This window comes from Electrophorus electricus, chromosome 3 (genome assembly GCF_041902795.1).
Source record: "Electrophorus electricus isolate QZ-2024a chromosome 3, ASM4190279v1, whole genome shotgun sequence".
Lineage (NCBI taxonomy): Eukaryota > Metazoa > Chordata > Actinopteri > Gymnotiformes > Gymnotidae > Electrophorus > Electrophorus electricus.
Window position 1 is genome coordinate 12,649,320 of NC_137499.1, and position 26,933 is coordinate 12,676,252.

The following is a 26,933-nucleotide window of genomic DNA, read 5'->3' on the forward strand; positions in this document are numbered from 1 at the left end:
CTCTGCTTCAGTGCGGCAAAGTGCATGTTTTTTTACCTTCAAAAAATGAGGTCACAAGTAAGACTAGTGGTTATATATTGTAAAATGTATGCTTCTTGTCTAATAATGGGTGTGTGTGTGTGTGTGTGTGTGTGTGTGCTTGCTTGCTTGCGTGCGTGCGTGCGTGCGTGCGCGCACATGCAGAGCATCCAGGTTTCGATCCCCAGACGGTTCGTCTGGGCAGCCGTTACAGTCATGTGCAGGAAGTTCAGGAGAGACTCAACTTCCTGAGGTCAGATGCAGCTGTGTACACATGTGTGCTTGTACAGATCCGATGGCACTTGCCAGAGTCTTGCGATTACAGTTTCATGATGCAGCACTTCAAGCTGTATAGTAGTAATCTTGTCTAAAAAATTTTTTCCTCTCTGTATTTCTGTACGTTTTCTGAGGACAGGCATCTTGAATACCCTGTGCTGAAGGGATTGGACACAGGCAATATGATGCCTGCCCTTTACACAATTACAGATATGGCCAGAAATAAAGACTTATTTATTGTAGTTCACTTTTACTGTAAAAGTGGATATGATGATATTGATAAAGCATTGACAATTGACAGACATGTACACACACTATCAATTATATAATACCTGTGATAATATAGTAAAATATCACAATCATTAGCATTAATTCATATGCCATATTCTTAACTTTTCTTACTTATTTACTTCTCACTTAAAAAATGTGACCATGTGAGTAAAAGGTGCCAAACGCAGCAAAATGTTACAGATTTGGGTTTGTATATGTTGTTTGTCATACCTGCATGTTTTTTGCCATCACTCCTCGTGTGTGTGTGTGTGTGTGTGTGTGTGTGTGTGTGTGTGTGTGTGTGTGTGTGTGTGTGTGTGTGTGTGTGTGTGTGTGTGTGTGTGTGTGTGTGTGTGTGTGTGTGTGTGTGTGTGTGTGTGTGTAGGTTCCTGCTGAAGGACGGCCAGCTGTGGCTCTGTGCTCCTCAGGCCAAGCAGATCTGGAAGTGTCTGGCGGAGAATGCCGTATTCCTTTGCGATCGGGAGGCCTGCTTCAAATGGTACTCCAAGCTGATGGGGGACGAGCCGGACCTCGACCCCGACATCAACAAGGACTTCTTTGAGAACAACGTGCTGCAGCTGGACCCGTCGCTACTGACGGAGAATGGCATGAAGTGCTTCGAGCGTTTCTTCAAGGCCGTCAACTGCAGGGAGGGCAAGCTGGTGGCCAAGCGGCGGGTTTACATGATGGACGACCTGGAGCTCATAGGTCTCAACTACCTCTGGAGGGTAGGGAGTCTTGTTGTTTTTTGTTTTTTTTTAACCCCTATGCCAATCACTTTAAAAACCCAACGTACCGAAGAATCTTGAGGACGGAATCGTTCCTGCCCGTGTTCGTTCAGGACATGGATTAGAATGCTGACACGAGCCGATGTCTGGCGTAGATGAACGCGGGAAGCTTCTCATTATGGCCATGTTTTCCGCAGGTTGTGATTCAGGGCAGTGACGACATTGCCTGCCGTGCAATAGATTTGCTGAAGGAGATCTACACCAACCTTGGACCAAAGCTACAGGTCAATCAGGTAAGCCCGCGGCCTCGCGGAGACGCCACGCGTCGTCATGGTCAAAGCTGCCGAATAAAGCTACGGTCGTGTCCCTCGCAGGTGGAGATCCACGAAGACTTCATCCAGTCCTGTTTCGACCGCCTGAAGGCCTCATACGACACGCTCTGTGTGCTGGATGGAGACAAGGACAGCCTGAACCGCACACAGCAGGAGGCCGTCCGTATGGTCAGGGTGCTGACGGTGCTCAAGGAATACATCAACGAGTGTGACAGCGACTACCATGAGGAGAGAACTATCCTCCCCATGTCCAGGTACACTCCCTCCCCATGTCCAGCTGTCATCTGATTTGACAAACCACAACCTCAACTAGAAACATGCTGCGCTAATGTCACTCTTAGTTGAACTTGCTTCTTTCTTCTTTTTTTTTAATTCTCTGCGTAAAGAATTAAAATCGGTGCCCGGCCGAAATCCGTGTTTGCGTTCTGTTGTCTTAGGGCGTTCCGAGGGAAGCACATCACCCTGGTGGTGCGGTTTCCCAACCAGGGGCGGCAGGTGGACGACCTGGACATCTGGTCCCACACCAATGACACCATTGGCTCCGTCCGCCGCTGCATCCTCAACCGCATCAAGGCCAACAGCACGCACACCAAGATTGAGCTTTTCATTGGAGGAGAGATTGTTGACCCTGCCGATGACCGCAAGCTGATTGGACAGCTCAACCTTAAAGACAAAACGGTGAGTGCAGCGTGCCGTTAACAGATATGAGTGAGGGCTTTAGGGCACCTCGCTACTCGCACATCTGCTGGTACCTTTCATGCCCCGTGTCCCCTTCATACTGTGTCTGTGTAGCTGATCACGGCGAAGTTGACACAGGTCAGCACCAACATGCCCTCCAGTCCTGACAGCTCCTCGGACTCCTCTACCGGCTCACCTGGGAACCATGGCAACCACTACAGCGATGGACCCAACCCGGAGGTGGAGAGCTGCCTGCCAGGAGTGGTGAGCAGCCGTGTGTGTTATTAATGGACCTACGAGCCGGGCTTTAAAGTCTCTAGTTAAGAATTAAAGGGGACATTCACAGAATTTTTCTACTTTTACACATATCTGACAGGACCACTTGCAGATTTCAGTATGCGTGTGCATCTGTCTGTCTTTCTCTCTGTGCGTGTGTGTGTTTTGGAGTGAAACACTCAGTAGCGTGCCCCTAACACTGCTATCTGACCTCCTTAGATCATGTCGCTGCACCTGCAGTACATTTCCTTCCTGTGGCAGGTGGCTGATCTGGGTTGTACTTTAAATATGTCCCCCCTGCGGGACGGAGCCCGCGTCCTCATGAAGCTCATCCCACCAGGTGTCCTTGCGGCCTTTGGCTTAGCTGTTGCAGTGTCTCTTAAAATATCTTACTGCATTGCTTAAAATATCTTTCTCTATCTCATGACTGTATCTTGTTACTTATCAGAACGCAATGTTTCTATTTTCCGATGCATGCATCTGCTAGATAACGCTACGGTGGAGAACCTGCGGGCGATTTGTCTGGACCACGCCAAGCTTGGAGAGAGCAGCCTCAGTCCCACGCTGGACTCGCGCTTCTTTGGACCGTCGCCGTCCCAAGTGCTCTACCTCACCGAGGTACACTTACCGTCTGAGGTCTTACTTTTCTGTGTGGGGAAAAAAAACCCCACATCAGTCCACACATTGTGTCTGTTTACGTTTTACTTTCTGAATCCTATGGTAAACATTGTTCTTCACGGGCTGCTACCAGTGAATTAGATGCTGTCCGATATGGACAGAACCCCTCTACAACAGACAGTGAAGCATCCCTTTTGCCACAGGACAAAGCTTTTTTTGGCAGCGGCTGTAATTTCTGCCGTCAGCCTGCAGACGCGTTTCCGCTTGCCTAATTTGTATGTGGACACAGAAGAATGTGGTTTGAGTGATTTGCATGTTAATGCAGGGTGCAATCAGGTCCCAACCTGCTTACCTAGCTAGACGTTCCCCCATTCCAGGTTGTATATGCCCTTCTAATGCCAGCCAGCGGAACTCTGGGGGACGACGCCAGTGACTTCCAGTACAACTTCCTGAAGAGCGGTGGCCTGCCACTCGTCCTGGGCATGCTCACCAGGAACAACTTCCTGCCCAGTGCCGATATGGAGACCCGCCGTGGTGCCTACCTGAATGCTCTGAAGATTGCCAAGCTCCTACTCACTGCAGTTGGCTTTGGGCATGTTAAGACGGTGGCAGAGGCATGCCAGCCTGTCGTGGAGGGAACCAATCCCACATCACCAGTATGTCTGGGGTGTTTTTGTTTTATATAATCTATTTGTACAGAAGAAGCATGCTTTTTAATTTGTTTTTTATTTGGTAACCCTCAGATAAACCAGGCAACCCATGACCAAGCCCTGGTGCTCCAAAATGCCCTCCAGAACATTCCCAATCCCACCTCAGAGTGCATGCTGCGGAACGTTGCGCTCCGTTTGGCACAGCAGATTTCCGATGAGGTACATGAACTCTCGCATGTAAATCCCACCAAAGTCAATCGCAAGATTTGTTCGATTTTGAGTGAGTTGTAATAAATGTCCTTGCTGTTGCTTGCTTCTCAGAATTCCTTCCAGGCTTCAAAGTACATCCCAGACATCTGTGTGATCCGGGCGGTGCAGAAGATTGTGTGGGCCTCCGGCTGTGGAAGCGTCCAGCTGGTGTTCAGCTCCAACGACGAGATCAGCAAGATCTATGAAAAGGTAAAAGACCAGGGTGAAGCTCAAGCTCACTTCATCAGGCTTCAGATGCCTGCCACGTCTTGTAGTTGTTCGTCGGGCTCTGCTCTGATCGGTGGTGTATTCCAGACTGACACTGAGCTCTGATCAGTGGTGTATTCCAGACTGATGCTGGGCTCTGTGCAGTCGTGTTTTCCAGATTAATGCTGGACTGGGCTCTGATCAGTGGTGTATTCCACACTGATGCTGGACTGGGCTCTAACTTTGTGGTGTGCCGGGCTCTGGTATTTTCCAGACCAACGCAGGCAATGAGCCAGATGGCGAGGATGAGCAGGTGTGCTGTGAGGCACTGGAGGTCATGACCTTGTGTTTTGCCCTCATGCCCACCGCACTGGATGCGCTCAGCAAGGAGAAGGCCTGGCAGACCTTTATCATTGACCTGCTGCTGCACTGTCAGAGCAGGTGAGTACCACTGAGAGACAGACACAGACACACACACACACTCAAACAGACCTTTTATCATTTACCATCTGATGCACTATTACATGTATACACACTCACTCACGCATGTGCATAAGCACACGCGTGCGCGCGCGCACACACGATCGCATTTTTAAAGTGAATGTAAACTTACTGTCTGGCATTTTTTTAAAATCAAATATACAACTACACAGCTGTGAAACTTTTGTTTTGATTATGTAATGCTTTGTTCATATTTCTACCTGTTGTGCGTTGAGGGTCGGGTTGCCTGTGTCTTGAAACACATTTGAATTTAATCACTGTGCGTTCATCAAGGCTGGTGCGGCAGATGGCTCAGGAGCAGTTCTTCCTCATGGCCACTCGGTGCTGCATGGGCCACCGCCCCCTTCTCTTCTTCATCACCCTCCTCTTCACTGTACTGGCAGTGAGTTCAGACAGTTAATTAACCCCAAAATACATTTACCACTAGTATCAGTTAGTCTACCCCACTGATGGGTGGTCTCTCCAGAACAGTGCCGTGCCGTGTCGGTGAAGACATTTGCTCTGCACTCATCCATTTACACTATTGTACGTTGTTACACTTCCTAAAATGTTGGTTTGTTTGTTTTTGGGTTTTTTTTCCCCCCAGAGCACTGCAAAGGAGAGAGCCACACACGCTGCGGACTATTTCACTCTGTTAAGACACTTGCTCAACTACGCCTACAACAGCAACATCAATCTTCCCAACGCCGAAGTCCTGCTCAACAACCAGATCGATTGGCTGAAGAGAATCAGGGTGCGTTCACTCCGCCCACCCAGAGAACACCGTTATTTACTTCCAAATAAACATGACTCATTCTGACTCGCTTGGATGCTGACTCAGAATAGCCCATGCACTGTGCATCCTTCTTATTGTTGTTGTTTTGTTTTTTTTTGCATGTGTTGACGTGTTTATCCACACTAGGATGAGGTGAAGAGCACAGGGGAGACTGGTGTGGAAGAGACCATATTAGAGGGTCATTTGGGGGTCACCAAGGAGCTATTGGCCTTCCAGACACCTGAGAAAAAATACTACATTGGCTGTGAGAAGGGTGGAGCCAACCTCATTAAGGTGAGCAGGGTAGGGCCAGGCTCGTTAAGGTGTAGCAGGGCGGAGCCAATGTTATTTAGCACATCCTATTGGCTCTGAAAACAACCTGGCTATTGGCTCGTAGACGTAATGTCTTATAGTAGTGAGCAGCAGTGGCTAAGTGGTTAAGATGCTCAACTAGTAATCATAGGTTGCCAGTTCAAGCCCCACCACTGCCAAGTTGCCACTGTTGGGCCCCTGAGCAAGATCCTTAATGCCCTCAATTGCTCAAGCTGTACTCAGTCAAAATTGTAAGTCACTTTGGATAAAAGCGTCAGCTAAGTGCCATAAATGTAAATAAATGTAGTAATTCCTGCTCCTGTCTTATTCCTGCCTGCAGGAACTGGTAGATGATTTCATCTTCCCAGCGTCTAATGTGTACCTTCAGTATGTGAAGACGGGCGATTTCCCTGCTGAGCAGGCCATTCCAGTGTGCAGTAGCCCCGCCTCCATCAACGCCGGCTTTGAGCTGCTCGTGGCCCTCGCCGTGGGATGCCTTCGCAACCTGAAGCGGATCGTAGACACGCTCACAGACATGTACTACGTAGGCACGTGTCAGCAAGGAGAGGGGGTTTTAAGGGAAGCACGATCACGGAACGTCTGGCAGGAGCAGCGTTTCGTGTTACACTTTTATTTGGCAACCGTGCAATGCCAAACATTACAGACTTTTAAAAGTCCCATTCATTTAAACTTGAGCTTTTAAGATGATATTGTTTCAGATGACATTAAGCTGCATAGTATCACCTTTTAAATAGATTGTCAGATATACAATTTGGCCTTCAAAAGGAAGTAAATGGTTCTGTTTATCCCAGGAAGAGATCCCCCTGGAGTTGGTGTTCAGAAAGACAGTGTAGTTTTGTCATTTCTGTAGTTAACAGTAATACTGAGTCCCAGACCACCTCAGCATGTCATTAATGTAAGAACTGACAGCCGACAGCCTCTGGCATGCATTTACCAAATTACATTAGTGCTAAAGATTAGCTCGATTTGTCTCGTAGTGCAAAACTTGTAAAGAAAACACTGGACACCTTGCCTGTCTAGACTGGTTGTACAAATTCAGTTGGGGTGGGGTGGGTAATGGTCTTACCGTGGTGCGTCCTCTTTCCCAGGCTTTGAGGCTCTTGCAGAATGGGAGTACCTCCCGCCCGTGGGTCCCCGGCCCATCAAAGGGTTTGTGGGTCTGAAGAATGCAGGTGCCACCTGTTACATGAACTCTGTGATCCAGCAGTTGTACATGATCCCCCCCATTCGCAATGGCATCCTGGCCATAGAAGGCACTGGCAATGACGTGGACGACGACACATCTGGAGACGAGAAGCAGGACGGCGAGGTAAAAAAAAAAAAAAAAAAAAAAGTTAAACGCTGGTGGCTATTTTCAGGGAACTTTGTAGACAAGGGAAAAATCTAATTTTGTTTCACCGCCAGAACATTTGGCAAAGTATCTCCACATGCTTAATCTCCCGAAGCACAACGTGACTCCTATTATTGTGCTGCAGAGTAATGTGGACCCCAGGGATGAAGTGTTCAGTTATCATCACCAGTTTGATGACAAGCCCTCTCTTAATAAGGCAGAGGATCGCAAGGAGTACAATATCGGAGTGCTGCGCCACCTACAGGTCATCTTTGGCCACCTCGCTGCCTCCCAGCTGCAGTACTACGTGCCCAGAGGGTTCTGGAAACAGTTCAGGTAGTGTAGCATGTTTTGAGTTCTTTCTCTCTCCTTTCTTAGACTGTGTACATTTGCACTTTTTTTGGGGGGGGGGGTCACTCAGGGACATGATTTTCCCTTAATTCCTTCATCTGCAGGTTATGGGGGGAGCCAGTCAACCTGCGAGAGCAGCATGATGCACTGGAGTTTTTCAACTCTCTGGTGGACAGCCTGGACGAGGCGCTGAAGGCCCTCGGCCATCCCAGCATGCTCAGCAGGGTCCTCGGGGGCTCATTTGCAGATCAGAAGATTTGCCAGGGATGCCCCCACAGGTAAGGCGTACCACGTTTACACTGTCCTCTCCAAAGCTCCGCGCGCATGTCCAACCAAAGTCCTCTTCATGCTTTTGGTAGATACGAGTGTGAGGAGTCTTTCACCGCGTTGAACGTAGACATTAGGAACCATCAGAACCTCCTGGACTCCTTGGAGCAGTATGTCAAAGGAGACTTGCTGGAAGGAGCCAATGCATATCACTGTGAAAAATGCAACAAGAAGGTACTATAAGACTTACAGATGGATACAGTGCAACTTGAAACACTTTTCTGTTTCAATTGGAGTAGTATTGACTGAAAACCCATGCACTTTGCTCCCTGTCTCCCTCTCTAGGTTGATACGGTGAAGCGCCTCCTAATTAAGAAGCTCCCCCCAGTGCTGGCCATCCAGCTGAAACGTTTCGACTATGACTGGGAACGCGAGTGTGCCATCAAGTTCAACGACTACTTCGAGTTCCCGCGGGAGCTGGACATGGAGCCATACACCGTGGCAGGCGTGGCCAAGCTGGAGGGAGACCAGGTGTCGCCGGAGAGCCAGGTTATCCACCAGACCCCTCCCTTGGAGGCGGAGCCGGGCAGCAGCTCCCGGTACCGGCTCGTGGGTGTGCTGGTGCACTCTGGGCAAGCCAGCGGTGGTCACTATTACTCCTACATTGTCCAGCGGCACGGCACAGCCACGGACGGCCAGCGGGACCGCTGGTACAAGTTCGACGACGGCGACGTCACCGAGTGCAAGATGGATGACGACGAGGAGATGAAGAACCAGTGCTTCGGCGGCGAGTACATGGGCGAGGTGTTCGACCACATGATGAAGCGCATGTCGTACCGGCGGCAGAAGCGCTGGTGGAACGCCTACATCCTGTTCTACGAGCGCATGGAACCAGCAGGGGGCGATGGTGAGCTGCTGACGTACATCGCCGAGTTGACGCTCATGCCGAAGCAGCACCAGCTCAAGATGCCGTCGGCCATCGAGTGCAGCGTGCGCAAGCAGAACGTGCAGTTCATGCACAGCCGCATGCAGTACAGCCTGGAGTACTTCCAGTTTGTCAAGAAGCTGCTCACCTGCAACAGCGTCTACCTGAACCCTCCCCCAGGTATGAGCTCCAGAAATGCCAGGGTGCTTGACACACAGTCTCTGACCAGATTTGATTAGATTACAATTATTTAGGTAACAATTCAATACGTTATCTGAAATTATAATCAGGTCTGCTGTTTCAGAAAGGATGCAATTAAATCGCCAGGTTTTTCCAGTATAGTTTCTCCAGTCCTTGTAGTGTGTGGTGTTGGGATTTACAACTGTCCTGACAGTCCTGGCGAGTGTCGATGAATTTGGATTGGTTGGTTGCTGTGCGTGATGAATGGTGCTTTGCTGTTTACTGTGACAAGGTCAAGATCACCTGTTACCTGAAGCTGAAGAAATAGCAATGATAAGTATTCAGCTTGCTGCTAGATTCCTGTTCAGTACAGGATTCCACACAAAGAAAGTCATCCGAGGCCCTGCTAGTGACTGGTGAGTGTGTGTGTGGGTGGGTGGGTGGGGCATTGTATTTGTTTGTCTATCTTTGACGTAATGAACTAAGAGTGATGTGGTGTTTTTTGTTTTGTTTTTTTTTGTCCCTTTCTCTGTCCTCATTCTTTAAGGTACGACGCTCTGTGCGTCCTACTGCGTCACAGTAAGACTGTGCGCTGCTGGTTTGCACACAACTTCCTGTTTGCCTTCCCCCAGCGGTTCTCCGAGTACCTCCTGGAGTGCCCTAGTGCTGAGGTCCGTGGGGCCTTTGCCAAACTAATAGTCTTCATCGCACACTTCTCACTGCAAGATGGGCCCTGCCTCATCCCCGGCACCTCGCCGGGCTCTTCACAGGTCAGTCCGAAATGACTAAATCTCAAATGCGGTAGATAATGAGATGATGGTCATGTAGGGTCGAGTGTTTCCGTCAGTTGTAAATAAAATAAAAGAAAACGGGGAGATTTAAAAAATAAATAAATAAATAAATAAATAATAATAATAATAATAATAATAATAATTTTCTTTCTCCTACTGGTTACCTGTTTTTGGCCGAAGACCTGTGACAGTCTGACCCTAAGCGATCACCTCTTGCGGGCGGTTCTCAACCTGCTCAGGAGGGAGGTGTCCGAGCACGGCCGACATCTACAACAGTACTTCAACCTCTTCGTCATGTATGCCAACCTGGGTGAGCACTGAAGCCCTTGGCACACAGAATCCTGTGCAGCCAAAGGCCTTTTGGCAGAAACGTGTACTTTATTACTTGGTTGTTTCCACAGTCGAGCACAGGAAGGACTTTTTTAATAATGGAAAGTTGAAAAGTAATCATCTAACAAACAATTCAGCACATTGTCTTACGGAGACGAGCATTGCGTGTTTAATCCAGGTCAAGTTGTATGTGATGGGGGTGAGGGCCAGATCTTCGGATGAATGGGTCAGCTTTACATGTTCGTATCCGGTCCTATTGTGAGACTGTGGGGAACAGGCTCCTAAACTGAGCTCCTGTTTTGAAACCATGTGCTGTGCACTCATCCGTGTTTGGTGGGGTGTGTAGGTCTGGCAGAGAAGACGCAGCTGTTGAAGCTTAACGTGCCAGCCACCTTCATGCTGGTGGCACTGGACGAGGGTCCTGGTCCCCCCATCAAGTACCAGTACGCAGAGTTGGGGAAGCTCTACACGGTGGTGTCCCAGCTACTCCGCTGCTGCGACTGCTCCACCCGCATGCAGTCATCAATTAACGGTGAGTAATTGGACGCACACACAAATTACAGCATAATAAAACCATCGTCTTGCGTTTTAACTGGTCAGTACACGTTTTAAGTTAATGTTAATGGCTCGGAATAATAATCTTTCTCGGACAGGTGAGGGGCGAACAGACCAGCCCTAGAAAGTTTGTGTGCAGTGGCTTAATTTTGGCTCGCCATGGATTCGTTTTCTCACCCGTCCTGCAGGTAACCCGGCTCTTCCAAACCCGTACGGCGACTCCAACCTCACAGCGGCCATCATGCCTCTGCAGCAGCTGGTGGCGGAGATCCTGTTTGTGCGGACCAGTTACGTGAAGAAAATCATTGAGGACTGCAGCAACTCCGAGGAGACGGTCAAACTGCTGCGCTTCTGCTGCTGGGAGAACCCTCAGTTCTCCTCCACTGTGCTCAGCGAGCTCCTCTGGCAGGTGCGTGTGATGATTGTCCGGTCGAGAGACATGGCCTGGACCGACTTCGCAGGCGTAGAGGCGTGACCCGACGTTCCTCACGCACCCACATGGAACTGGTTTTATAATGCTTTTCTGAACTGCTTCAAGCCTTTGGTGGAATGAGTCTAAATTGGGCTTTTCCTTTTTCACTATGCTTCAAAGTGGAGAATGGCTAAAGGTGGAAGCAGAAACGCGAACAGTGAACGTAGCCTTCAGCAAGAATTGGGCCCGAAACACGCTTCATTTTCCCAGCATTCCTTTAGAGCGCTCTTTTTGTTTGCGCTTCGTCCTGTTAGGTGGCGTACTCTTACACGTACGAGCTGAGGCCTTACCTGGATCTACTCCTCCAGATTCTGCTAATAGAGGACTCATGGCAGACCCACAGGTCAGCCGCACACCCACCCACCCGCCCTTGGGGCCAGGGCACTTCATGGGGGGGACTTGTGCACCGTAACTCCTTTGCAGTTGTGTGACACATGTTGCATTGCTTTCACATAGTCATGTAGCTAATGAGAACGTGTGTGTGTGTCTGTGTGCGCGCGTGTAGGATTCACAATGTTCTAAAGGGGATTCCCGATGACCGGGACGGGCTGTTTGACACCATCCAGCGCTCCAAGAACCACTATCAGAAGAGGGCTTATCAGTGCATCAAGTGCATGGTGGCTCTGTTCAGCAACTGCTCTGTAGCATATCAGATCCTTCAGGTGAGAGAGCGAATCTGCAGGCTTCTGTGTGTGAACCGAAGGGACCCAACAAGTTGCCGCTGTTGGGCCCCTGAGCAGGGCCCTTAACCCTCACTTGCTTGAGTTGTGTTCAGTCAGAATTGTAAGTCGCTTTGGATAAAAATGCTATAAATGTAAACTGATTTGAAGAAACACTGTAGAAAGAGACTGATCTGTGATTAAGTAAACACAGTAGAGATGTAAAATGTATTTGTTGTTGTTGGGTTTGCTTTACAGAGTAACGGGGATTTGAAAAGGAAGTGGACGTGGGCGGTGGAATGGCTGGGCGACGAGCTAGAGAGGAGGCCGTACACCAGCAACCCGCAGTACAGCTACAACAACTGGTCTCCTCCCGTGCAGAGTAACGAAACCTCTAACGGCTACTTCCTGGAGCGCTCCCACAGCGCCAGAATGACTCTGGCCAAGGCCTGCGAGCTCTGCCCCGAGGAGGTGAGCCGTCCATCCCGAAAAGGGGCTTGATTTTCAGGATATCGTACAGCTTACGGGAGCAACACTAGTCATATGTCTGTGGACATGTTTTTTTATTTCCGTAAAAATATTTGTTTGCCCAATTATAATTTTATATAAATTATTCAATACAGTATTTGAAGCTGGGTTAGGTTACTAATACGCTCTCGTGGGATGTGGCAGGAACCAGATGATCAGGAAGCTCCCGATGACCATGACTCCTCCCCTCCAGAGGACACTGCCCTCTACCCGCACCCAGCTGGCACACAGTATCAGCAGGTGTACACACACACACACACACACACACACACACACACACACACACACACAAACATAAACGTGGACTTGTTCACATGCAAGGATTCACAAGCCTATATACACAAGCGTGTACATGCACACAGAAATGCACCAAAAATACACAGATAGGGTAATTGAACAAGTCAAACATGGTAATTGTGCAGTAAAATGTAAAGTACATTTACATGACACACTTATGTTTTCTTTTCTTCCCTCCCACAGCCGAACAACCACCCCCACACGCAGCCCTACACAGGCCCAGCTGCCCAACACATGAACAACCCTCAGCGGCCCCCCCAGAGGCCTCAAGAGAGCTGGGAGGGCACGGAGGAGGTGCCCCCTGTGCAGACGAAGGAGTAACCACCACCCCGAGCCTCCCTCGCGACCACGTCCCCGTCCTGCCCCACTGCCTGCTGCATTGGGGGCAGGCCTGGACGTTATAAACACCTGCCTCCGCTGTCTAGGACAGAACAACCTCCAGAGGCCCTTAGACCTCCTCGGCCCCTCCTTCCCCAGCCACTAACGTTTCTTATCTCGCCCAGCTGTACTAGTTACCACCCCTCTGTCTTTCCTCACGACTAATGTCCTGTCCCTGTGTCCAGGGTTCACATGGTTGTGTGCTGAAACTGGAAGGGTTTGACTCTAAACACTGACTACCCTGCCAGGCTTGGTGCACAAAAACGCATTTTTGCACACACACACACACACACACACACACACACACACACACACACACACGCGCGCGCGCAGGCACACACGCACACACACTGCCTATGTACAGCTCTCTGTATAAAGGAAGGATTGCACATGGAGTAATTGTGTTCAGGAATAGGGATGGTGTACATGGCGTGCAGTTGGACTGTTAAGTAACCATCAGCTGTCACAGCAACCAAATTGTCGTTGGTGAACAGCACTTGTCTACGAGACCTTTACCCAGCTGGATTATAACCTGCTATTACACAGGGGACTGGGGAAGTCTGCGGGGCAGGTTCTTTTGTAGGTGTGGGTTTTGTGTCTTCATGATTTAGATGGTAATGCTTGGGTGGATGGACACCGGTGCAATTTCACCACAAGTAATAAAATCTGATGCCCTCCAGTGGCCCTTTGCAGGGTTCTTGGCTTGGACGTGGCATCACCTATGATGATTTTGGAATTTGTAGATCCAAAAGCACTTCTCTGCATTTTTTCATGCGACTTTTTCAAGTTACTGGGCTGGTTTGAAGTTGACGGTAATGCGCCGGGGGGGGGGGGGGGGGGGTGTGTGTGTTTTGGGGCTCCCCTCTGGAACGGGGCAGTGCAGCTGCTGTGCTCCTCAAACACCTCTGCTTGTTCGCCTCCTGTCTCGCTTCTAACAGGTCTCATTAGCACCCATGGCGAGGTGAGGCTCTCCCGGAGCTGCACGCTCAACCCGCCAGCTCCATTCTGCCGATCACTTTAGAAAGTCGGTATTTAGACTAATGGTAAACTGAAATAGTCTGAAAAGGGTAACACTAGGTCAACAGTAGAACAGTCTCCAGTTTGGCTTTGCCTACTTGTAACTGAGCCTCTAGGACACCTGCTGCATTCATGAGAGCGGCATACAGAGTGCATACCTCTGACGCAGTGTCCAGGGTGTTATGTTGGTGTGGAAGGTTCGTTTCAATGATTTTCACGAATGTCTGGGTTTCCTTTTAAGCTTTTGTCTGAAGTACCAAAAAAAAAGAAAGAAAACCTTGCGAAAGTTGAATCGAGCCCACAATATTGTTTTCTTTTATAAAGGTTATTTTGCTGAATGTGCAAAGAATGTCTGATTTAAAAGGAAAATGTTATTTTTACCAGGAGATATTTACTGTACATAAAAGTTGCAGCCCCTGTTTTTGCTGACTTTTATTTTGGTGGTGCTTGTTGGGTTCTGGAGCTCCGCTAGCCAACCAAGGCTTCCCCTCGAAGGGTTCTTCCTCAGCACAAAAGTACCATAACAAACTTTTTGCTCCACAAAGAAAATAAACTTGTAAATGCAGTGAAAAATTTATTGGCTTTTTATTTGTGGTACATTTTGTAAATACATAATGCACGTTGGGGGGGGGGGGGCAAAATGTATCATGGTGGTATTATTATTATTATTATTATTATTATTATTATAGTTGCATTTATATAGCGCCTTTCTCAAACTCAAGGTTGCTTTACAAATATCGCTTTTTTTTCCCCGTTTTGAAGCAAGCTGTTCCATGATGTATTTACTCAGTAGTCTCTGTCCAAAGCGCTGTAGAAAATACATGGATCTGCTCAAGACTGCCCTGAACCGTCTGCCAAAACCATACCAGTGGCCTATAGACTTACAGTCTAACCCGTAACTATGGAATCTGAGCTGGTCTTTGGTAACAGTTGGCGCCATGAAGCTCAGTGCTACGAACAAGGCGAGACAAGGTTCCCGACGTGTTCTGGGAGGAGTGGTATGAAACCGAATGGAGCTGGTGGACTGGCGATTCCCTTCCTCACACATCGGAACAAGCACTACACGTCATTCTCAGCCCGTCTGTTAACAATGCTTCCTCCTCTTAGGCTGAAAAGTCTCACAGTTGAAATCTGTTTTTATGGGGGTTTTTATGGGGGTTTGATTTCATTTTTCCCCATTTTTGTAAATTCACGATCAGATTTGCATTGGTTGTTGTTTTTTTTTGTCCTCTTTTAGTTTAATTTTGAGTTCTTCTAAAGCTCTTTTTGTGAAACATGCATGGATAATAGTCCTTGATCTGCCTTAGAGCACTGTACAAACCCAGCACACTGTAAAATTATACTTTAAAGATAAAAAATAAAAAAAATGGTATTTGAATTATTACTCTGTTCATTATATTTTTTTCAAAATATATATTTATTTTAAAATTTTTATTAAATGAGCATTTTGAAACACTGGCACTGGAAAAATAAAATGCTTCATTATATATAGTTTTTTGTGAATACAGATGTTTGACTGTGTTGCTGGGTAGAGTTTTCTCTGTCACAACATAAATGAATGAATAGCTTTTATTGGGAAGTTTGGGAAGCATTTGGCTGATGCTTTTGTCCAAAGCAACTTATAATTATGACTGAATAGAACTTGAGCAACTGAGGCCCTTGCTAAGATACCCCACACAAGGTCTACACATACTGTTAGCCTACAGATCCACTGTTGAATAACCACTGCAACTCACTTTAGTCAAGAGTAGGACTTGACCTGGATCAGTGAAACTGCCATACTCAACCTCCCTACAGTTGCATGTTTACGTCATAATTCTTTTTGGGCAGATAGTCCCGAACTCATTCAGAATAGGAGAAGGGTAAATCCTAGTCCAGATAATATCAGGTTATAAGTTTCAGTTCGGGTTTTAGTATTAGAATAACTGAATATATTAATTATGCCACTCAGTCTTTAGAGATGAAGTGGGATCCGTGTTATGGGTCCTTGTAAAGGCAAAATATCGCGATACTATAACGCGATGGCGTCGTGGGTCTCTGGGCCAATAAGATTCCGCGGTTTCCTCTCCGGTCTTATTCCGCCACGGACCCAGTCTGTTAGCAGCGTAGCGCGCGTTCGGCACGGTAGAGACGAGCCAACCGTCGTTTTATATATCCGAATCAATACAGAGGCAAAGTAGTCGTTATCGTTTTGTGTGTGACTTATATCTGTTAGAGTAAGGAGATATTTCTGTTCGGAAGTTGAGTCAAATCGAGTCATCGTCGATAAGAGTCGCACTCGGGAGGACGAGCGATATACCGGCGAACAAAGGAACCCTTTTCTCACAGAAACAACTCCTCGATTCCCTTTAGTTATGAGTCATGTGGCCGTTGAAAATGTCCACGGTCTAGACCAGCAGGTGAGTTCAAACACGCGAATGCGTTTTCTTTGCGTCCGTCAACAGCGAGTGTTTAAAACTCGGAATAACGTACGCGAGTGGTGAATCTTGGCTGTCCTAGCGCCGGCTAACTGCGTGTCGTAATTTGGTGGCTAAAATGGAGGTTGTTGGTGGAGATGGAGGAGGAGGAGGAGGAGGAGGCGATGATGGCGGAACTGCACGCTACCGCGCCGCCACGTTAGCCCGGTTAGCCGAGCGAGCTTGGCTACCTGACGGTTCAGGTGCGGATGCAAACGAAGCGGTTAGCGCTGCAGTATAAGCTTTTGTTGAGTGCAATTGTGTAAATTAAAAAGGGCACACGGATCATTTGTCGGCGCATTTTGGCAAGCGTGGCGTTGGCTGGCTGTTCTTTCCCCGAGGATCGATGATTCTGGCCATCAACCAAGCCGAGAGGAGCTAGCGAGCTAATCTCGTTTATAAATTCATTACATTTAATATTCTGGCGGAATAAACAAGATGTAACTTCAGGACTCTTACTAGCTAACTCGTTAATCCCTGCGGTTTAATATGTGGCGTCAGAGTAGCTACATATTAGCAGTAGCCAGTCACACATTCCTGTAAATGACGACGGTGGTACATGTTGTAATGTTTACCTGGCTATCTTGATAAAAGAGCCAACTTAGCTAAGAACTGACAATATACAATTTTTTACAAGTGCCGTTGTGCTTAAAAGCGTTTAGGTATGTTGTTTTAAACCGTTAGTTAGCTAGCCTCTCTATCTTGGGTCTTAAGTGCCCATGAAAACAGGTCAGCTAGCCGCTATCTGGTTGGCTAATTAGCTAGCGTTAGCTTAGCTAGGGGAATTTGACAAAGGCGATTCGTGACATGTTTATGGGTCATCTGTTGCTAAACCTCAAACAAAAACTGTTTTTAGTGGGTGAGGAGTTTTAAAAAATAGAAATTTGCGTTTTAGCCCGTTACGCAAGTGACACCAGACACCTCAAGTTGATTCAGATCATTTGACGTCGTTATCTGAAGTTTTTACTAAGGAAAATCTCCCTTATTTACGGATAGTTGGAAATGCCTTGGTTCACATTATAAAACCGTGACTGGTGGAGCTGAAACACGGCCTGGTTGTGAAAGCTCTTGCCTTTTGTAGGCCTAAGCCTACAAGCGCATGAACTCGCCCCGTATGACTGAGCCTCGTTATTTGGGGAGGTCCTTGTATACCTTCATTGTGTACGGAGAGATGAGTTTAGCTTGTGGGTCGTAATACGCAGAGATTTTCCACATTTGTGCTGGTGAAATTATTCTTTTGTATGCAACCAGTTGTTGGACCTAACTTACTTTATGGTTTATTTTTTCACCTCCTGTTTAATAATTCTTCCCCTTTTCAGCTTGCTGTCCTAGACTTGAACTCTGATGTACAAGGAGGAGGTACTGGCAGTAAGTATTTTTTATTTTATTTTATTTTTTTGCTATTGTTCTTCTGATTCAGTTAAAGGGGACAGTCATGTCTAATGTTTTAACTTGTAGTTCATAAAGTATTAGCCCCACAAAACGCCTAGCTAGTCCCCAAATTTCTGTTCCACCACCCAAAATTTCTCAGCCCACTGTGTGCTTTTAAATGGAGTACACAAAAAATGGGGAGTGGGTGTGGTGTCCTTAAGGACTAACATGTAACTTTTGTAAAAACATTTGTTAAACTGATGAACAAGCTCCATGATCACTCGTGTATCAGGCAATACAGAATATGCTTTTCTAAGAAATGATTAGTCTGTTGAGAGTTGTTTGAGTGTCATCTTGACCGATGCTGTCTGTCATCAGGACGCTACATTCCACCTCACTTAAGGAACAAAGATGTTTCCAAAAACGGTAAGGCCTGGATCTTTTCACTCCTCTCCTATACTCGCCTATCAGTCGCCGATACACACTCAAAGCGCCATTCCTTAAGGATGTGTACTCGGATTAAGAGCCATCAAACATGCTCATAACTAATGTCAAATAAGGTGGAGGTTTGGCAGGTTGCATTTCGAGCAGAACCATTGAGAGATCTTGCCAGTTAAATAAGTGTTCCTTTCATGTTGAGACAGGAGGTGGTTAATTTATTGATTAAAAATGACCTGAAATGCAATTCTCTAATGTCCCTGCTTCGTCTAAATCTGCGTCTTTGCATGTCTGCGTGCATGGTAAACATCAAATAACTTGAACTGAAATTGAGTTGGTTTGTGTCATTGGCTATTTGGAGTACGGCGTACTGGTCTCTTCTTAGATCCTGTTGTTCACTTAGTATGCAACAGGTCAGCCAAGCAGTTCACAAAATAAGGAAGCACTTTCCAACAAGCCAGACTCCCAGTTTATGTAGAATTGAGCATTTCAGGCACTTGGCTTTTGATATGCGATGTAAACGGCAGTAGAGGAGGATTGGCAAGCGATCTTTAAGGCCCTCTGGGGACAACTGGTTGGGAGGACCCCTCCCCTGCCGCTCTATTAATAGCAGTTTGTGACTATTATGGTTTATTCTACTTTGCGTTATTGAGTGTTTTTGTATATTTGGAATTCCAAATGATTGGTGGTTTCACTGTTCCTTTGTCTGATCCCTTCTTGATAAGTCACATCTGGTCACCACATGAATTGAAAACTTGTCAGTGTCCCAACAGCTACTCTGCAGTTATTAGTATGCACCAGCAGTCTAGCAGAAGCTTGTGTGGTCTACGTGTCCTTGTGGCAACAAGATTGATCTTAACCACCACATCAGTCTTCACCCATGTAACCTCCCCTTTGGCCTGAGTACCCTCCTGACTATATGTTTCTCTTTTAGCAGGGGCTTTCTCCTCTGGTAGACAGAGCGCTTATTCAGTGCCACCAGGAAGGAGCTGTAAGTCTCTATTCTGATGGCCTTTGCACAGGGACCCTTTGTGGTTTTTCAATACGAGAGGATTTTTATTTTTGAAGCCTCTTCGTTCAGTTTATTGCGGGAAGGAAAACAGTCGTTTGACTGTGCTCAAAGACAATTGATAAAGCACTTGCAGACTCGCAAACAGAAATGTGTTCAGATAAGGGCCACAAACCTTTGCACGTACAGTGACGTTTGGTGGGTAGCTGGTGTCGGTCAATGACAAGCATATATTCCATTCCCCTTTCTCTTGTATTGTCCCACCCCTGGTGTCGGTGTACAAGTCTCAGTACAGACTACTGGTTTTAGCGAAATAAATTTCCCTGCCTTGCATCTTGTTAAGTTAATGACTCATTTGTCTGGTTCTTCTACAGACTCTCCAGCAGGATGGGACGGTGGACGCAGCAATGGGTTTGTGAATGGATACCACGATGGCCGGGATGGCCGCGTGAACGGGAGTGGAGCTTTTGGTAACCGCGGGTCCCTCCGCAGTGATCGCGGAGGCAGAGGGGGCTTCAAAGGCCGAGGCGGGGCCTACAACCCCATTCAGCCTGTGCAGAACACAGGTGAGCACAACACAGCCTTGGTTTTGCAGGTTGACTTTCAAAGGATTGACATGTGACTCAATGTTATGGACATTTTAGATTTTTTATTTTTTTTTTCTTTAAGTTTGTGCTTTAGGGGTGAAGTGAAACTTTATTTTGTGTGTGTGTGTGTATATAACAGGCTTTGGCTATGAAAACAAAGATGGAGGTGGATGGAACACTCCCAAAGATAACGCCTACAATAGCTTCGGTGGGCGTTCTGACAGGGGCAAGTCTGCTTTCTTCAGCGATCGCAGCTCCTCTTCCAGAGGAAGGTGAATCTTGCTTCTGTTCTCTTTGAAATCCGTGAGCTCAAAGCTCGCCTTGAGCTGCCGCCATACACTGACCTTCAGCAGGGCAGATTTCACTCGGGTCTTTGTTAACGGGCTCGATCAGGTATGAACGTGGGGGCTTCGGCGGTGGCGGGAACAGCCGCTGGGTGGAGGAGTCCAGAGACGACGAGGACTGGTCCAAACCTCTGGCTCCCAACGAAAGGCTGGAACAGTAAGTGCCAATCTTTTGCTCTTTTATGCCTCTTCGTCTGCGCAAGATATACTGACGGATTGACACCCCCCACCCCCACCCCACCCCCGCCTCGCAGTGAGCTTTTCTCTGGAAGCAACACGGGGATTAACTTTGAGAAATATGACGACATTCCTGTTGAAGCCACGGGCCACAACTGCCCTCCACACATTGAGAGTGTGAGTCTCCACATCTTGGCACCTGTCTCTGCTCTTTCATGGGTTAATGGCCAATTGTTCATGTGTTAAGCGTGGAATGCTAATTGGCAAATTGCTTTTTGTGCTGCAGTTCCATGACGTGGCTATGGGAGAGATCATTATGGGTAATATCACCCTTAGTCGCTACACACGACCGACTCCTGTTCAGAAACACGCAATTCCCATCATCAAAACCAAGAGAGACCTGATGGCATGCGCACAGACAGGTGAGATATGCGCCGGAACGGCACAAGACCCTCAGACACTGTGCTCGTGAAGTGGTGGTGTTGATCTTTGGTTTTCTCTTCATAACCGCCTTCCCCCCTTCAGGTTCTGGTAAAACCGCTGCTTTCTTGCTGCCGGTACTGAGTCAGATCTACACAGACGGCCCCGGGGACGCCCTGCAGGCTGCAAAGAGCACCGGCCAGGTGAGTGGGTGTGACCGCTGCCATGCCAGCTCACTGGACTTGAATGTTGTTGGGGAGTTTTAAATTGTGCACAAGCTGGTCATCGTGCGGCTGAGCTGATGCACAGTTGCCGTTGCAGGAGAACGGGAGGTATGGGCGTCGTAAGCAGTATCCCATTTCTCTGGTTCTGGCTCCGACTAGGGAATTGGCCCTCCAGATCTACGATGAGGCCAGAAAGGTAACTGTGCTTTTGTAGCTTGGGGTCGTTGAACAGACTTTGGTTCTTGGTCTAGCACCACACCTCATGTCTTCAACATTTCGCTTCCTCTTTGCCCCAAATGGCGTAGTTTGCCTACCGTTCGCGAGTTCGTCCATGCGTGGTCTACGGAGGGGCCGACATCGGCCAGCAGATCCGTGACCTGGAGCGAGGCTGCCACCTACTGGTGGCTACACCCGGCCGTCTTGTAGATATGATGGAGAGGGGCAAGATCGGCCTGGATTACTGCAGGTGAGCTGGCTGTTGTGTGACACAGTAGGGTTTGGGGGAGGTCCTGTGGTTTTGCGGTCCTAGCTCCACCCTGCTGGGTCAGGTCACTCTAAACAGTAATGGATCTAGGAATCCTTCATTTTTCTGTTGGGGTAGAAATTAAAAAGCTGGTGGGGGGGGGTGTTTCCTTTTCTCCTGGTAGTTACTTGGTCTTGGATGAGGCGGACAGGATGCTGGACATGGGTTTCGAGCCGCAGATCCGGCGTATTGTGGAGCAGGACACCATGCCTCCCAAAGGCCTGCGGCAAACCATGATGTTCAGTGCCACCTTCCCCAAGGAGATCCAGGTATAGAACTAGAGCACATCCAATTACAACACCATCAGTTTGGATTTGGAAGACTTCCTCATTTGGTGTATTATTAATTATGAAGAATGCTTTCATAGCTGTCAGGGGGAAATTTATTTCTGTGGGGTTAATTGATCCTATGTTGGATGTGTTCAAGATCCTGGCACGGGACTTCCTGGAAGACTACATATTTTTGGCTGTGGGCCGGGTGGGCTCCACCTCAGAGAACATCACCCAGAAGGTGGTCTGGGTGGAAGAGAGTGATAAGAGGTCATTCTTGCTCGACCTTCTGAACGCCACAGGTAATTTAAAACATTTCTAGTAATGGGGTCAGCTGGGGTCAACAACACATTTTCCCCACTTTTACAGTTTGGAAGTCCGATGGAGACCAAACCAGTTCGAATTTTCCCTCAAACAAATATTTCTCAAATGTAGAACCGTTAGTTTAACGTGGAATTGTCTGTACTGCGAACTGAAAACTGCAATAGGGTATTAGGAATGCATACGTTTATTGTGAGGTCTGGTTTTATCCAAAGTCATACCAAGCGAGGTTCAGGACAGTACTGGGGAATGCAGAGAGAAGCCTGGTGAGTAGAGACTTACTTAACCCCCCCCCTGTGGACCCACAAGTCTCATTACATCTTTCTTTTGCTCAAAGCTTGTCTGGTCCCCAGTGTTTTGTGTAGCTTCCCATCTGGTTGCATGTCATAATTATTTATTTTTCTCCTTTTTCTTCTCCTGTTTGGACAGTTCATTCATATATTTGTTGTGGTTGCTCCTTTTTGTTTATAGTGCCAGTGTTTGTTTTTGTTCATGGGGGGGGGGTCCATTTGATCGTCTTGTTCCCCCGTGACATTTTTATCTGCGAAACTGTAAAAGAGTGGCAGATTTGTGTCCAACTTTTGAATGTTTTATTTTATTGCTGTTGCCAATATCTAAACCAAGCTGTGATCCCACACTCTGGTGAGCCCTTTGAAACCGGTTGTGTTTTCCCCATCCCCAGGCAAAGACTCTCTGACTCTGGTATTTGTGGAGACTAAAAAGGGCGCCGACGCATTGGAGGACTTCCTGTACCGCGAAGGCTACGCCTGCACCAGTATCCATGGCGACCGCTCGCAGCGTGACCGAGAGGAAGCGTTGCACCAGTTCCGGTCAGGAAGATGTCCGATCCTGGTGGCCACCGCGGTACGTGCACTACGAAGTCTCTCCCCGTTCCTCCCCTCTCTGCACTCCCCCGGTCGAGCGGCACTGACCAGCCGTCTGTCCCCGTCACGCAGGTGGCCGCTCGAGGCCTAGACATCTGTAACGTCAAACACGTCATCAACTTCGACCTGCCCAGTGACATTGAGGAGTACGTCCACCGCATCGGCCGAACCGGTCGCGTCGGCAACCTTGGTAATGACCCGCCTGTTGCCAGTAACGTAAATTTGCTCACGCAGGGGTTTTCTCGACCCTTGACGTAAGGCCGGCGAGGCTTTAACGCCGCCCCTGTTTCTGCAGGCCTTGCCACCTCCTTCTTCAATGACAAAAACAGCAACATCACCAAGGACCTGCTGGACATCCTGGTGGAGGCAAAACAGGAAGTGCCGTCATGGTTGGAGAGCCTGGCTTACGAGCACCAGCATAAGAGCAGCACCCGTGGCCGTGCAAAGAGGTAACTGCTGCGCCCAGCCGAGCGCCGTTTTCTACGTGTTGGATCAAAGTTTTGAAATAGAAGCGCATGGACCGCTGGTCTGATGGGCCTCTGTTAACGTGCGTTCAGGTTCTCTGGAGGATTCGGAGCAAGGGACTACCGTCAGACCAGCAGCAGTTCAAGCGGCGGAGGCTTCGGCGGCCGCGGCAACCGTAACGCAGGGAGCCACGGCGGAAACCGCGGCTTCGGTGGTGGTAAGGGTCGGTTTCGCTCAGGAAAGCCCTCATTGGGGGAGGAGCCTTAATAGCCTCCTTTTTAAAATTTAAATAAATAAAATATTATTTTTTCACTGAAACATTCGCTTCCTTTGCCTGTTCAATTGACGATCGCTCGTGGTGCCCTTGCTGATCTGATCTGTCCTTTTCCCCCCCACAGGTGGATTTGGAAACTTCTACAACAGTGACGGCTATGGAGGAAACTATTCTCAGGTGGACTGGTGGGGAAACTGAGCTGTCGGTGTCCCCCACATCCCCACAATCTCTCCCAACTCACTCCCCTTTACCCAGTGGCTCTCCATGCCCAACTCACTGAACAGAAACCACATGTAACCTAGCCACACTTGTACCCTGTGTAGCTTTGAAGAACTCAAACAGTACATTACCAGCTGTGATTCTCTGAGCACGTACTGAACTGGAGTTGCTTGGGGGGGGGGGGCGCAACGCTGGGAGCCGCCTCCAGACCAGCTCGTCTGTCTGTACGAGGAAAAAGAGAGGCAGATTTTTGCTTGATTAGGATCTTATGACTGGTTTTCCATTACATGTCATTACTTTCGTTGTAGTAAATGAGAATCATTTGTGTGTTAATGTACTGTGCCTTTAGACTTACCTTTTTGTTCCTTTTTAAACATCAGACTGGCTGACACGTGGCCATGATTGAGTTTTTATTGTTCCTGCTTTTCTGTTTTTGTTTGTTTTTTGGGTTTTTTTTTCCTGAATATTTTGGTTTTTGAAAGAATGAAATTTAAGCTTGTGCTTAATCAAACCTTGGCAAACACCAGGATGATCTGACTGAGTCACAATCTCGTTCTGAACTTCAAATTTGTCACAGGGGTCTCTGGGCTACTGTCACACAGGGCTTGGGCCCCTCCCTCCGTTGGCTTGCACCCTTGTTTGGCAAGGCAACAAAGATGTGAAATTAAAATGTTAATCGTGCTCACTCTATCCTGGAGAGTTACCTCTTAGGGACGTGGTAGTCGTATGAAAAAAGAAATACCAAGCCATTCCAGTGTATGATCTCTATGGCCACAGTCATTTGTGAACAGTGTGGTGCTAACCCTTAGTCCTAATCCCCATCCGTTTCACGCCAGCATCTGGACACTCGGCGCTGGAACGCACCCACTGGTGAAAGCGTAACATTTCAGGTAGCTAGTTCAGTACCGCCAACTAGCCATTTTGGAGGAGTGGAGTTAAGTTGCTCATTCTGTTTCATACTTGAACTATTGTGGAAGTGGCAATTGGTTTTTGTTTTTTTTACTTATGAAATATTTCTTGAAATTAATTCAATGGACTCCGCGTTACAGCCATCGTGGATTAAACTCAAAAGGCCACATTAGCACCACAGTGTCAGAGTGGACCGGCGCCAGGCCTGGCCTCCTCTGCAGGAACTCCCATGCTAGTGTTCTTGTTTTTTGGTCAAGGAGATTATATTCAGACAAATTTCTGCAGCAGGCTTTTTTTTGTTGTTGTTGTTAAACATAACATCAAACAGATTTTTTCCTTTTCCTTTTTTCTTTTTTTTTTCCCCAAGCTGCGTTGAATTTTGAAAAGGCATCCTCGGGCTCGCGTTAGAGACATGGCTCCCCTGTGAAACCCCGTAAGTGGTGGCTTCCTGGGGCTGGAATAATGTACACCAGTGCAGTTGTGGCATAACACTTTTTTTCTCTCTCTCTCTCTCTCTCTCTCTCTCCCTCCCTCTATTTTTGGGTTGTTTTTTGTTATCGTTTGTTTTCTTTTTTTTTTTTTTTTTGGTACTAGGTAAGGTTTCCATGGCATCCTGGCCAAAGACAGGGTTGCAATTGCCCGTCCGGCACAGGGGGCAGCGGACTCGCCGGCATGGCCGGCGGGGGCTTAGCTCTCTCCCTGACAGCAGGAGAGGGGGCAGGATACTACATTAAACTGAAGTGCAATAGATTTCCTCTCAAGTGTGTTGTGCCTTTTGACATTTTAAAGAAGTTTGAAAGAATGAACTGAAGCGTCTGCACTGACAGTATTGTGGTAACTTGAGACGAGTGGTGCTATTTAGGTCTACGCCCGTGTGTGTTATGCCCATCAAGTTTTACAAAAAAGTGATTTTATTGCACATCTAGAGTTTTATATCAAATGCCTTGAGTGCGTGTCCTTAAGCTTCCAAATATTGTGTGTGAAGACTGTAAAAATAATTTTAAAAAAACGCAGCTTGTTTACAAACGGGGAAGGGTTCTCAATATTTAACCAGGACTGAATTGGGACCAGGGAATCGGCAGTGGGCAATTTAGCTATTTGCACACAGATTACTAGATTCTACTTTTGCTGCTAGTTTGTGTAATTTATTAAGCATTTTTGAGAAATATTTATTTTTATAAGCCTAAAAGTGATAGTTTCAAGTAACTTGACCAAAAGACAGTACAAAAACACTGGCACTTGAATGTTGAATGTCACCCGTATGCGTGAAATTTCTATTTTTCGGGGTAGTGTGAGCTTTTTAATGTTCAAGGTCATTTTAGACTTGTCAAAATCCTCACCTGTAGTCTCATGGCCAAAAATGTCTATTATACTTAATTGGCAGCCAAAATTTGAGAGCTAAAAACCATGCCAAGGTTTGGACAAAGGTAATCAAAACATTTTTCTAAATATATCTACCAGTACAAAGTGTCCAGATTGTCCAAATTTGTTTTACTTTTCCCCCTTTTGTGTTTTGTTCGGTTTTTGTTTTTTTTCTTTCTTTCTTTTAAATTAAAAAACAAATAAAAATACATTTTCTTTCCCCCCAGTGAATGTCTGGCACACGGCAATCTTAAGGAAAAAAAAAACCACAATTCTCTATTGTTGCATTTGCAGAAACTGGGCATTTGAAAGCATTGTTCTCTGACTGGTTTGGTGGTAAATTCAGTCAGTCTTAATTAAAAGGCGCTTGCTGAAAAGTTTATGTGCATTTACAGAAGAAATTGCAGGCTTTTGATTCACCAAACCATGCCAAAGAACATGAGTTGGAGCCCTTAGACTTACTTTTGCTTTATGTACTAGTTTAGAAGCTGTGCACTGCACGAGGAAACTGTATGTTTATTGTATAATTTTACCAAAATAAAGTTTGAAATGTCAAATCAAATGGCTGTCTGCAGAAACTGGCATGAGATTACTTGGTGTCTTTTTATATTTGAGGCCTTTTGTTACCGTAGTTATTTAGTACTTGCACTTGTTAGTATTAATGCCTGAACTGAACAGTCTTGGGAGGAAAAGTTGTTCCTGTCACTTTAT

At 47.3% G+C, this 26,933-nt stretch overlaps 2 protein-coding genes across 11 annotated transcripts in view; both read left to right on the forward strand.

Moving 5' to 3' along the window:
- The window catches only part of LOC113582616 (ubiquitin carboxyl-terminal hydrolase 9X-like), a 29,849-nt gene extending 14,501 nt beyond the window's left edge, over positions 1-15,348 (forward strand). For 3 of the 4 annotated variants that reach the window (XM_027018472.3, XM_027018473.3, XM_027018474.3), the window contains 31 exons: positions 184-271; positions 950-1,292; positions 1,490-1,585; positions 1,667-1,878; positions 2,062-2,302; positions 2,417-2,566; positions 2,798-2,918; positions 3,066-3,196; positions 3,574-3,852; positions 3,940-4,065; positions 4,168-4,305; positions 4,577-4,743; positions 5,077-5,185; positions 5,390-5,536; positions 5,705-5,851; positions 6,210-6,417; positions 6,979-7,199; positions 7,366-7,556; positions 7,676-7,849; positions 7,931-8,072; positions 8,184-8,943; positions 9,236-9,359; positions 9,491-9,713; positions 9,915-10,044; positions 10,411-10,596; positions 10,808-11,028; positions 11,346-11,434; positions 11,597-11,753; positions 12,009-12,221; positions 12,423-12,518; positions 12,759-15,348. In XM_027018472.3, coding sequence (XP_026874273.3) covers positions 184-271; positions 950-1,292; positions 1,490-1,585; positions 1,667-1,878; positions 2,062-2,302; positions 2,417-2,566; positions 2,798-2,918; positions 3,066-3,196; positions 3,574-3,852; positions 3,940-4,065; positions 4,168-4,305; positions 4,577-4,743; positions 5,077-5,185; positions 5,390-5,536; positions 5,705-5,851; positions 6,210-6,417; positions 6,979-7,199; positions 7,366-7,556; positions 7,676-7,849; positions 7,931-8,072; positions 8,184-8,943; positions 9,236-9,359; positions 9,491-9,713; positions 9,915-10,044; positions 10,411-10,596; positions 10,808-11,028; positions 11,346-11,434; positions 11,597-11,753; positions 12,009-12,221; positions 12,423-12,518; positions 12,759-12,896 — 5,768 coding nt within the window. In that variant the 3' untranslated portion in view covers positions 12,897-15,348. The remainder of the gene's footprint in view (positions 1-183; positions 272-949; positions 1,293-1,489; positions 1,586-1,666; positions 1,879-2,061; positions 2,303-2,416; positions 2,567-2,797; positions 2,919-3,065; positions 3,197-3,573; positions 3,853-3,939; positions 4,066-4,167; positions 4,306-4,576; positions 4,744-5,076; positions 5,186-5,389; positions 5,537-5,704; positions 5,852-6,209; positions 6,418-6,978; positions 7,200-7,365; positions 7,557-7,675; positions 7,850-7,930; positions 8,073-8,183; positions 8,944-9,235; positions 9,360-9,490; positions 9,714-9,914; positions 10,045-10,410; positions 10,597-10,807; positions 11,029-11,345; positions 11,435-11,596; positions 11,754-12,008; positions 12,222-12,422; positions 12,519-12,758) is intronic. The other variant, XM_027018475.3, reaches the window with a different exon arrangement.
- A 690-nt stretch (positions 15,349-16,038) lies between these two features.
- ddx3xb (DEAD-box helicase 3 X-linked b) lies at positions 16,039-26,784 on the forward strand. Of its 7 annotated transcripts, none has more exons than XM_027018412.3 (20): positions 16,039-16,369; positions 17,746-17,794; positions 18,176-18,223; positions 19,170-19,226; positions 19,619-19,810; positions 19,971-20,103; positions 20,225-20,332; positions 20,430-20,529; positions 20,639-20,774; positions 20,878-20,975; positions 21,094-21,192; positions 21,302-21,462; positions 21,644-21,788; positions 21,946-22,090; positions 22,325-22,375; positions 22,792-22,973; positions 23,066-23,183; positions 23,289-23,442; positions 23,551-23,681; positions 23,857-26,784. In XM_027018412.3, exons 1-20 carry the CDS (start codon positions 16,325-16,327, stop codon positions 23,928-23,930), a joined length of 2,226 nt encoding a protein of 741 aa, XP_026874213.2. In that variant the 5' UTR covers positions 16,039-16,324; the 3' UTR covers positions 23,931-26,784. The 7 variants fall into 7 exon arrangements, with proteins under 7 accessions (XP_026874213.2, XP_026874216.2, XP_026874215.2 ...); XM_027018414.3 differs by having other exon boundaries at positions 16,040-16,369; positions 23,551-23,675; XM_027018415.3 differs by lacking the exon at positions 22,325-22,375.
- The last annotated feature ends 149 nt before the right edge of the window (positions 26,785-26,933 follow it).

Bases quoted from the DNA above. Each gene is read 5' to 3' on its own strand.
- ddx3xb (XM_027018412.3), top strand. From the start codon at position 16,325: ATGAGTCATGTGGCCGTTGAAAATGTCCACGGTCTAGACCAGCAG. The intron at 20,530-20,638 runs GTGAGTCTCCAC...TTTGTGCTGCAG, and splicing joins GCCCTCCACACATTGAGAGT to TTCCATGACGTGGCTATGGG. The intron at 21,193-21,301 runs GTAACTGTGCTT...CAAATGGCGTAG, and splicing joins TCTACGATGAGGCCAGAAAG to TTTGCCTACCGTTCGCGAGT.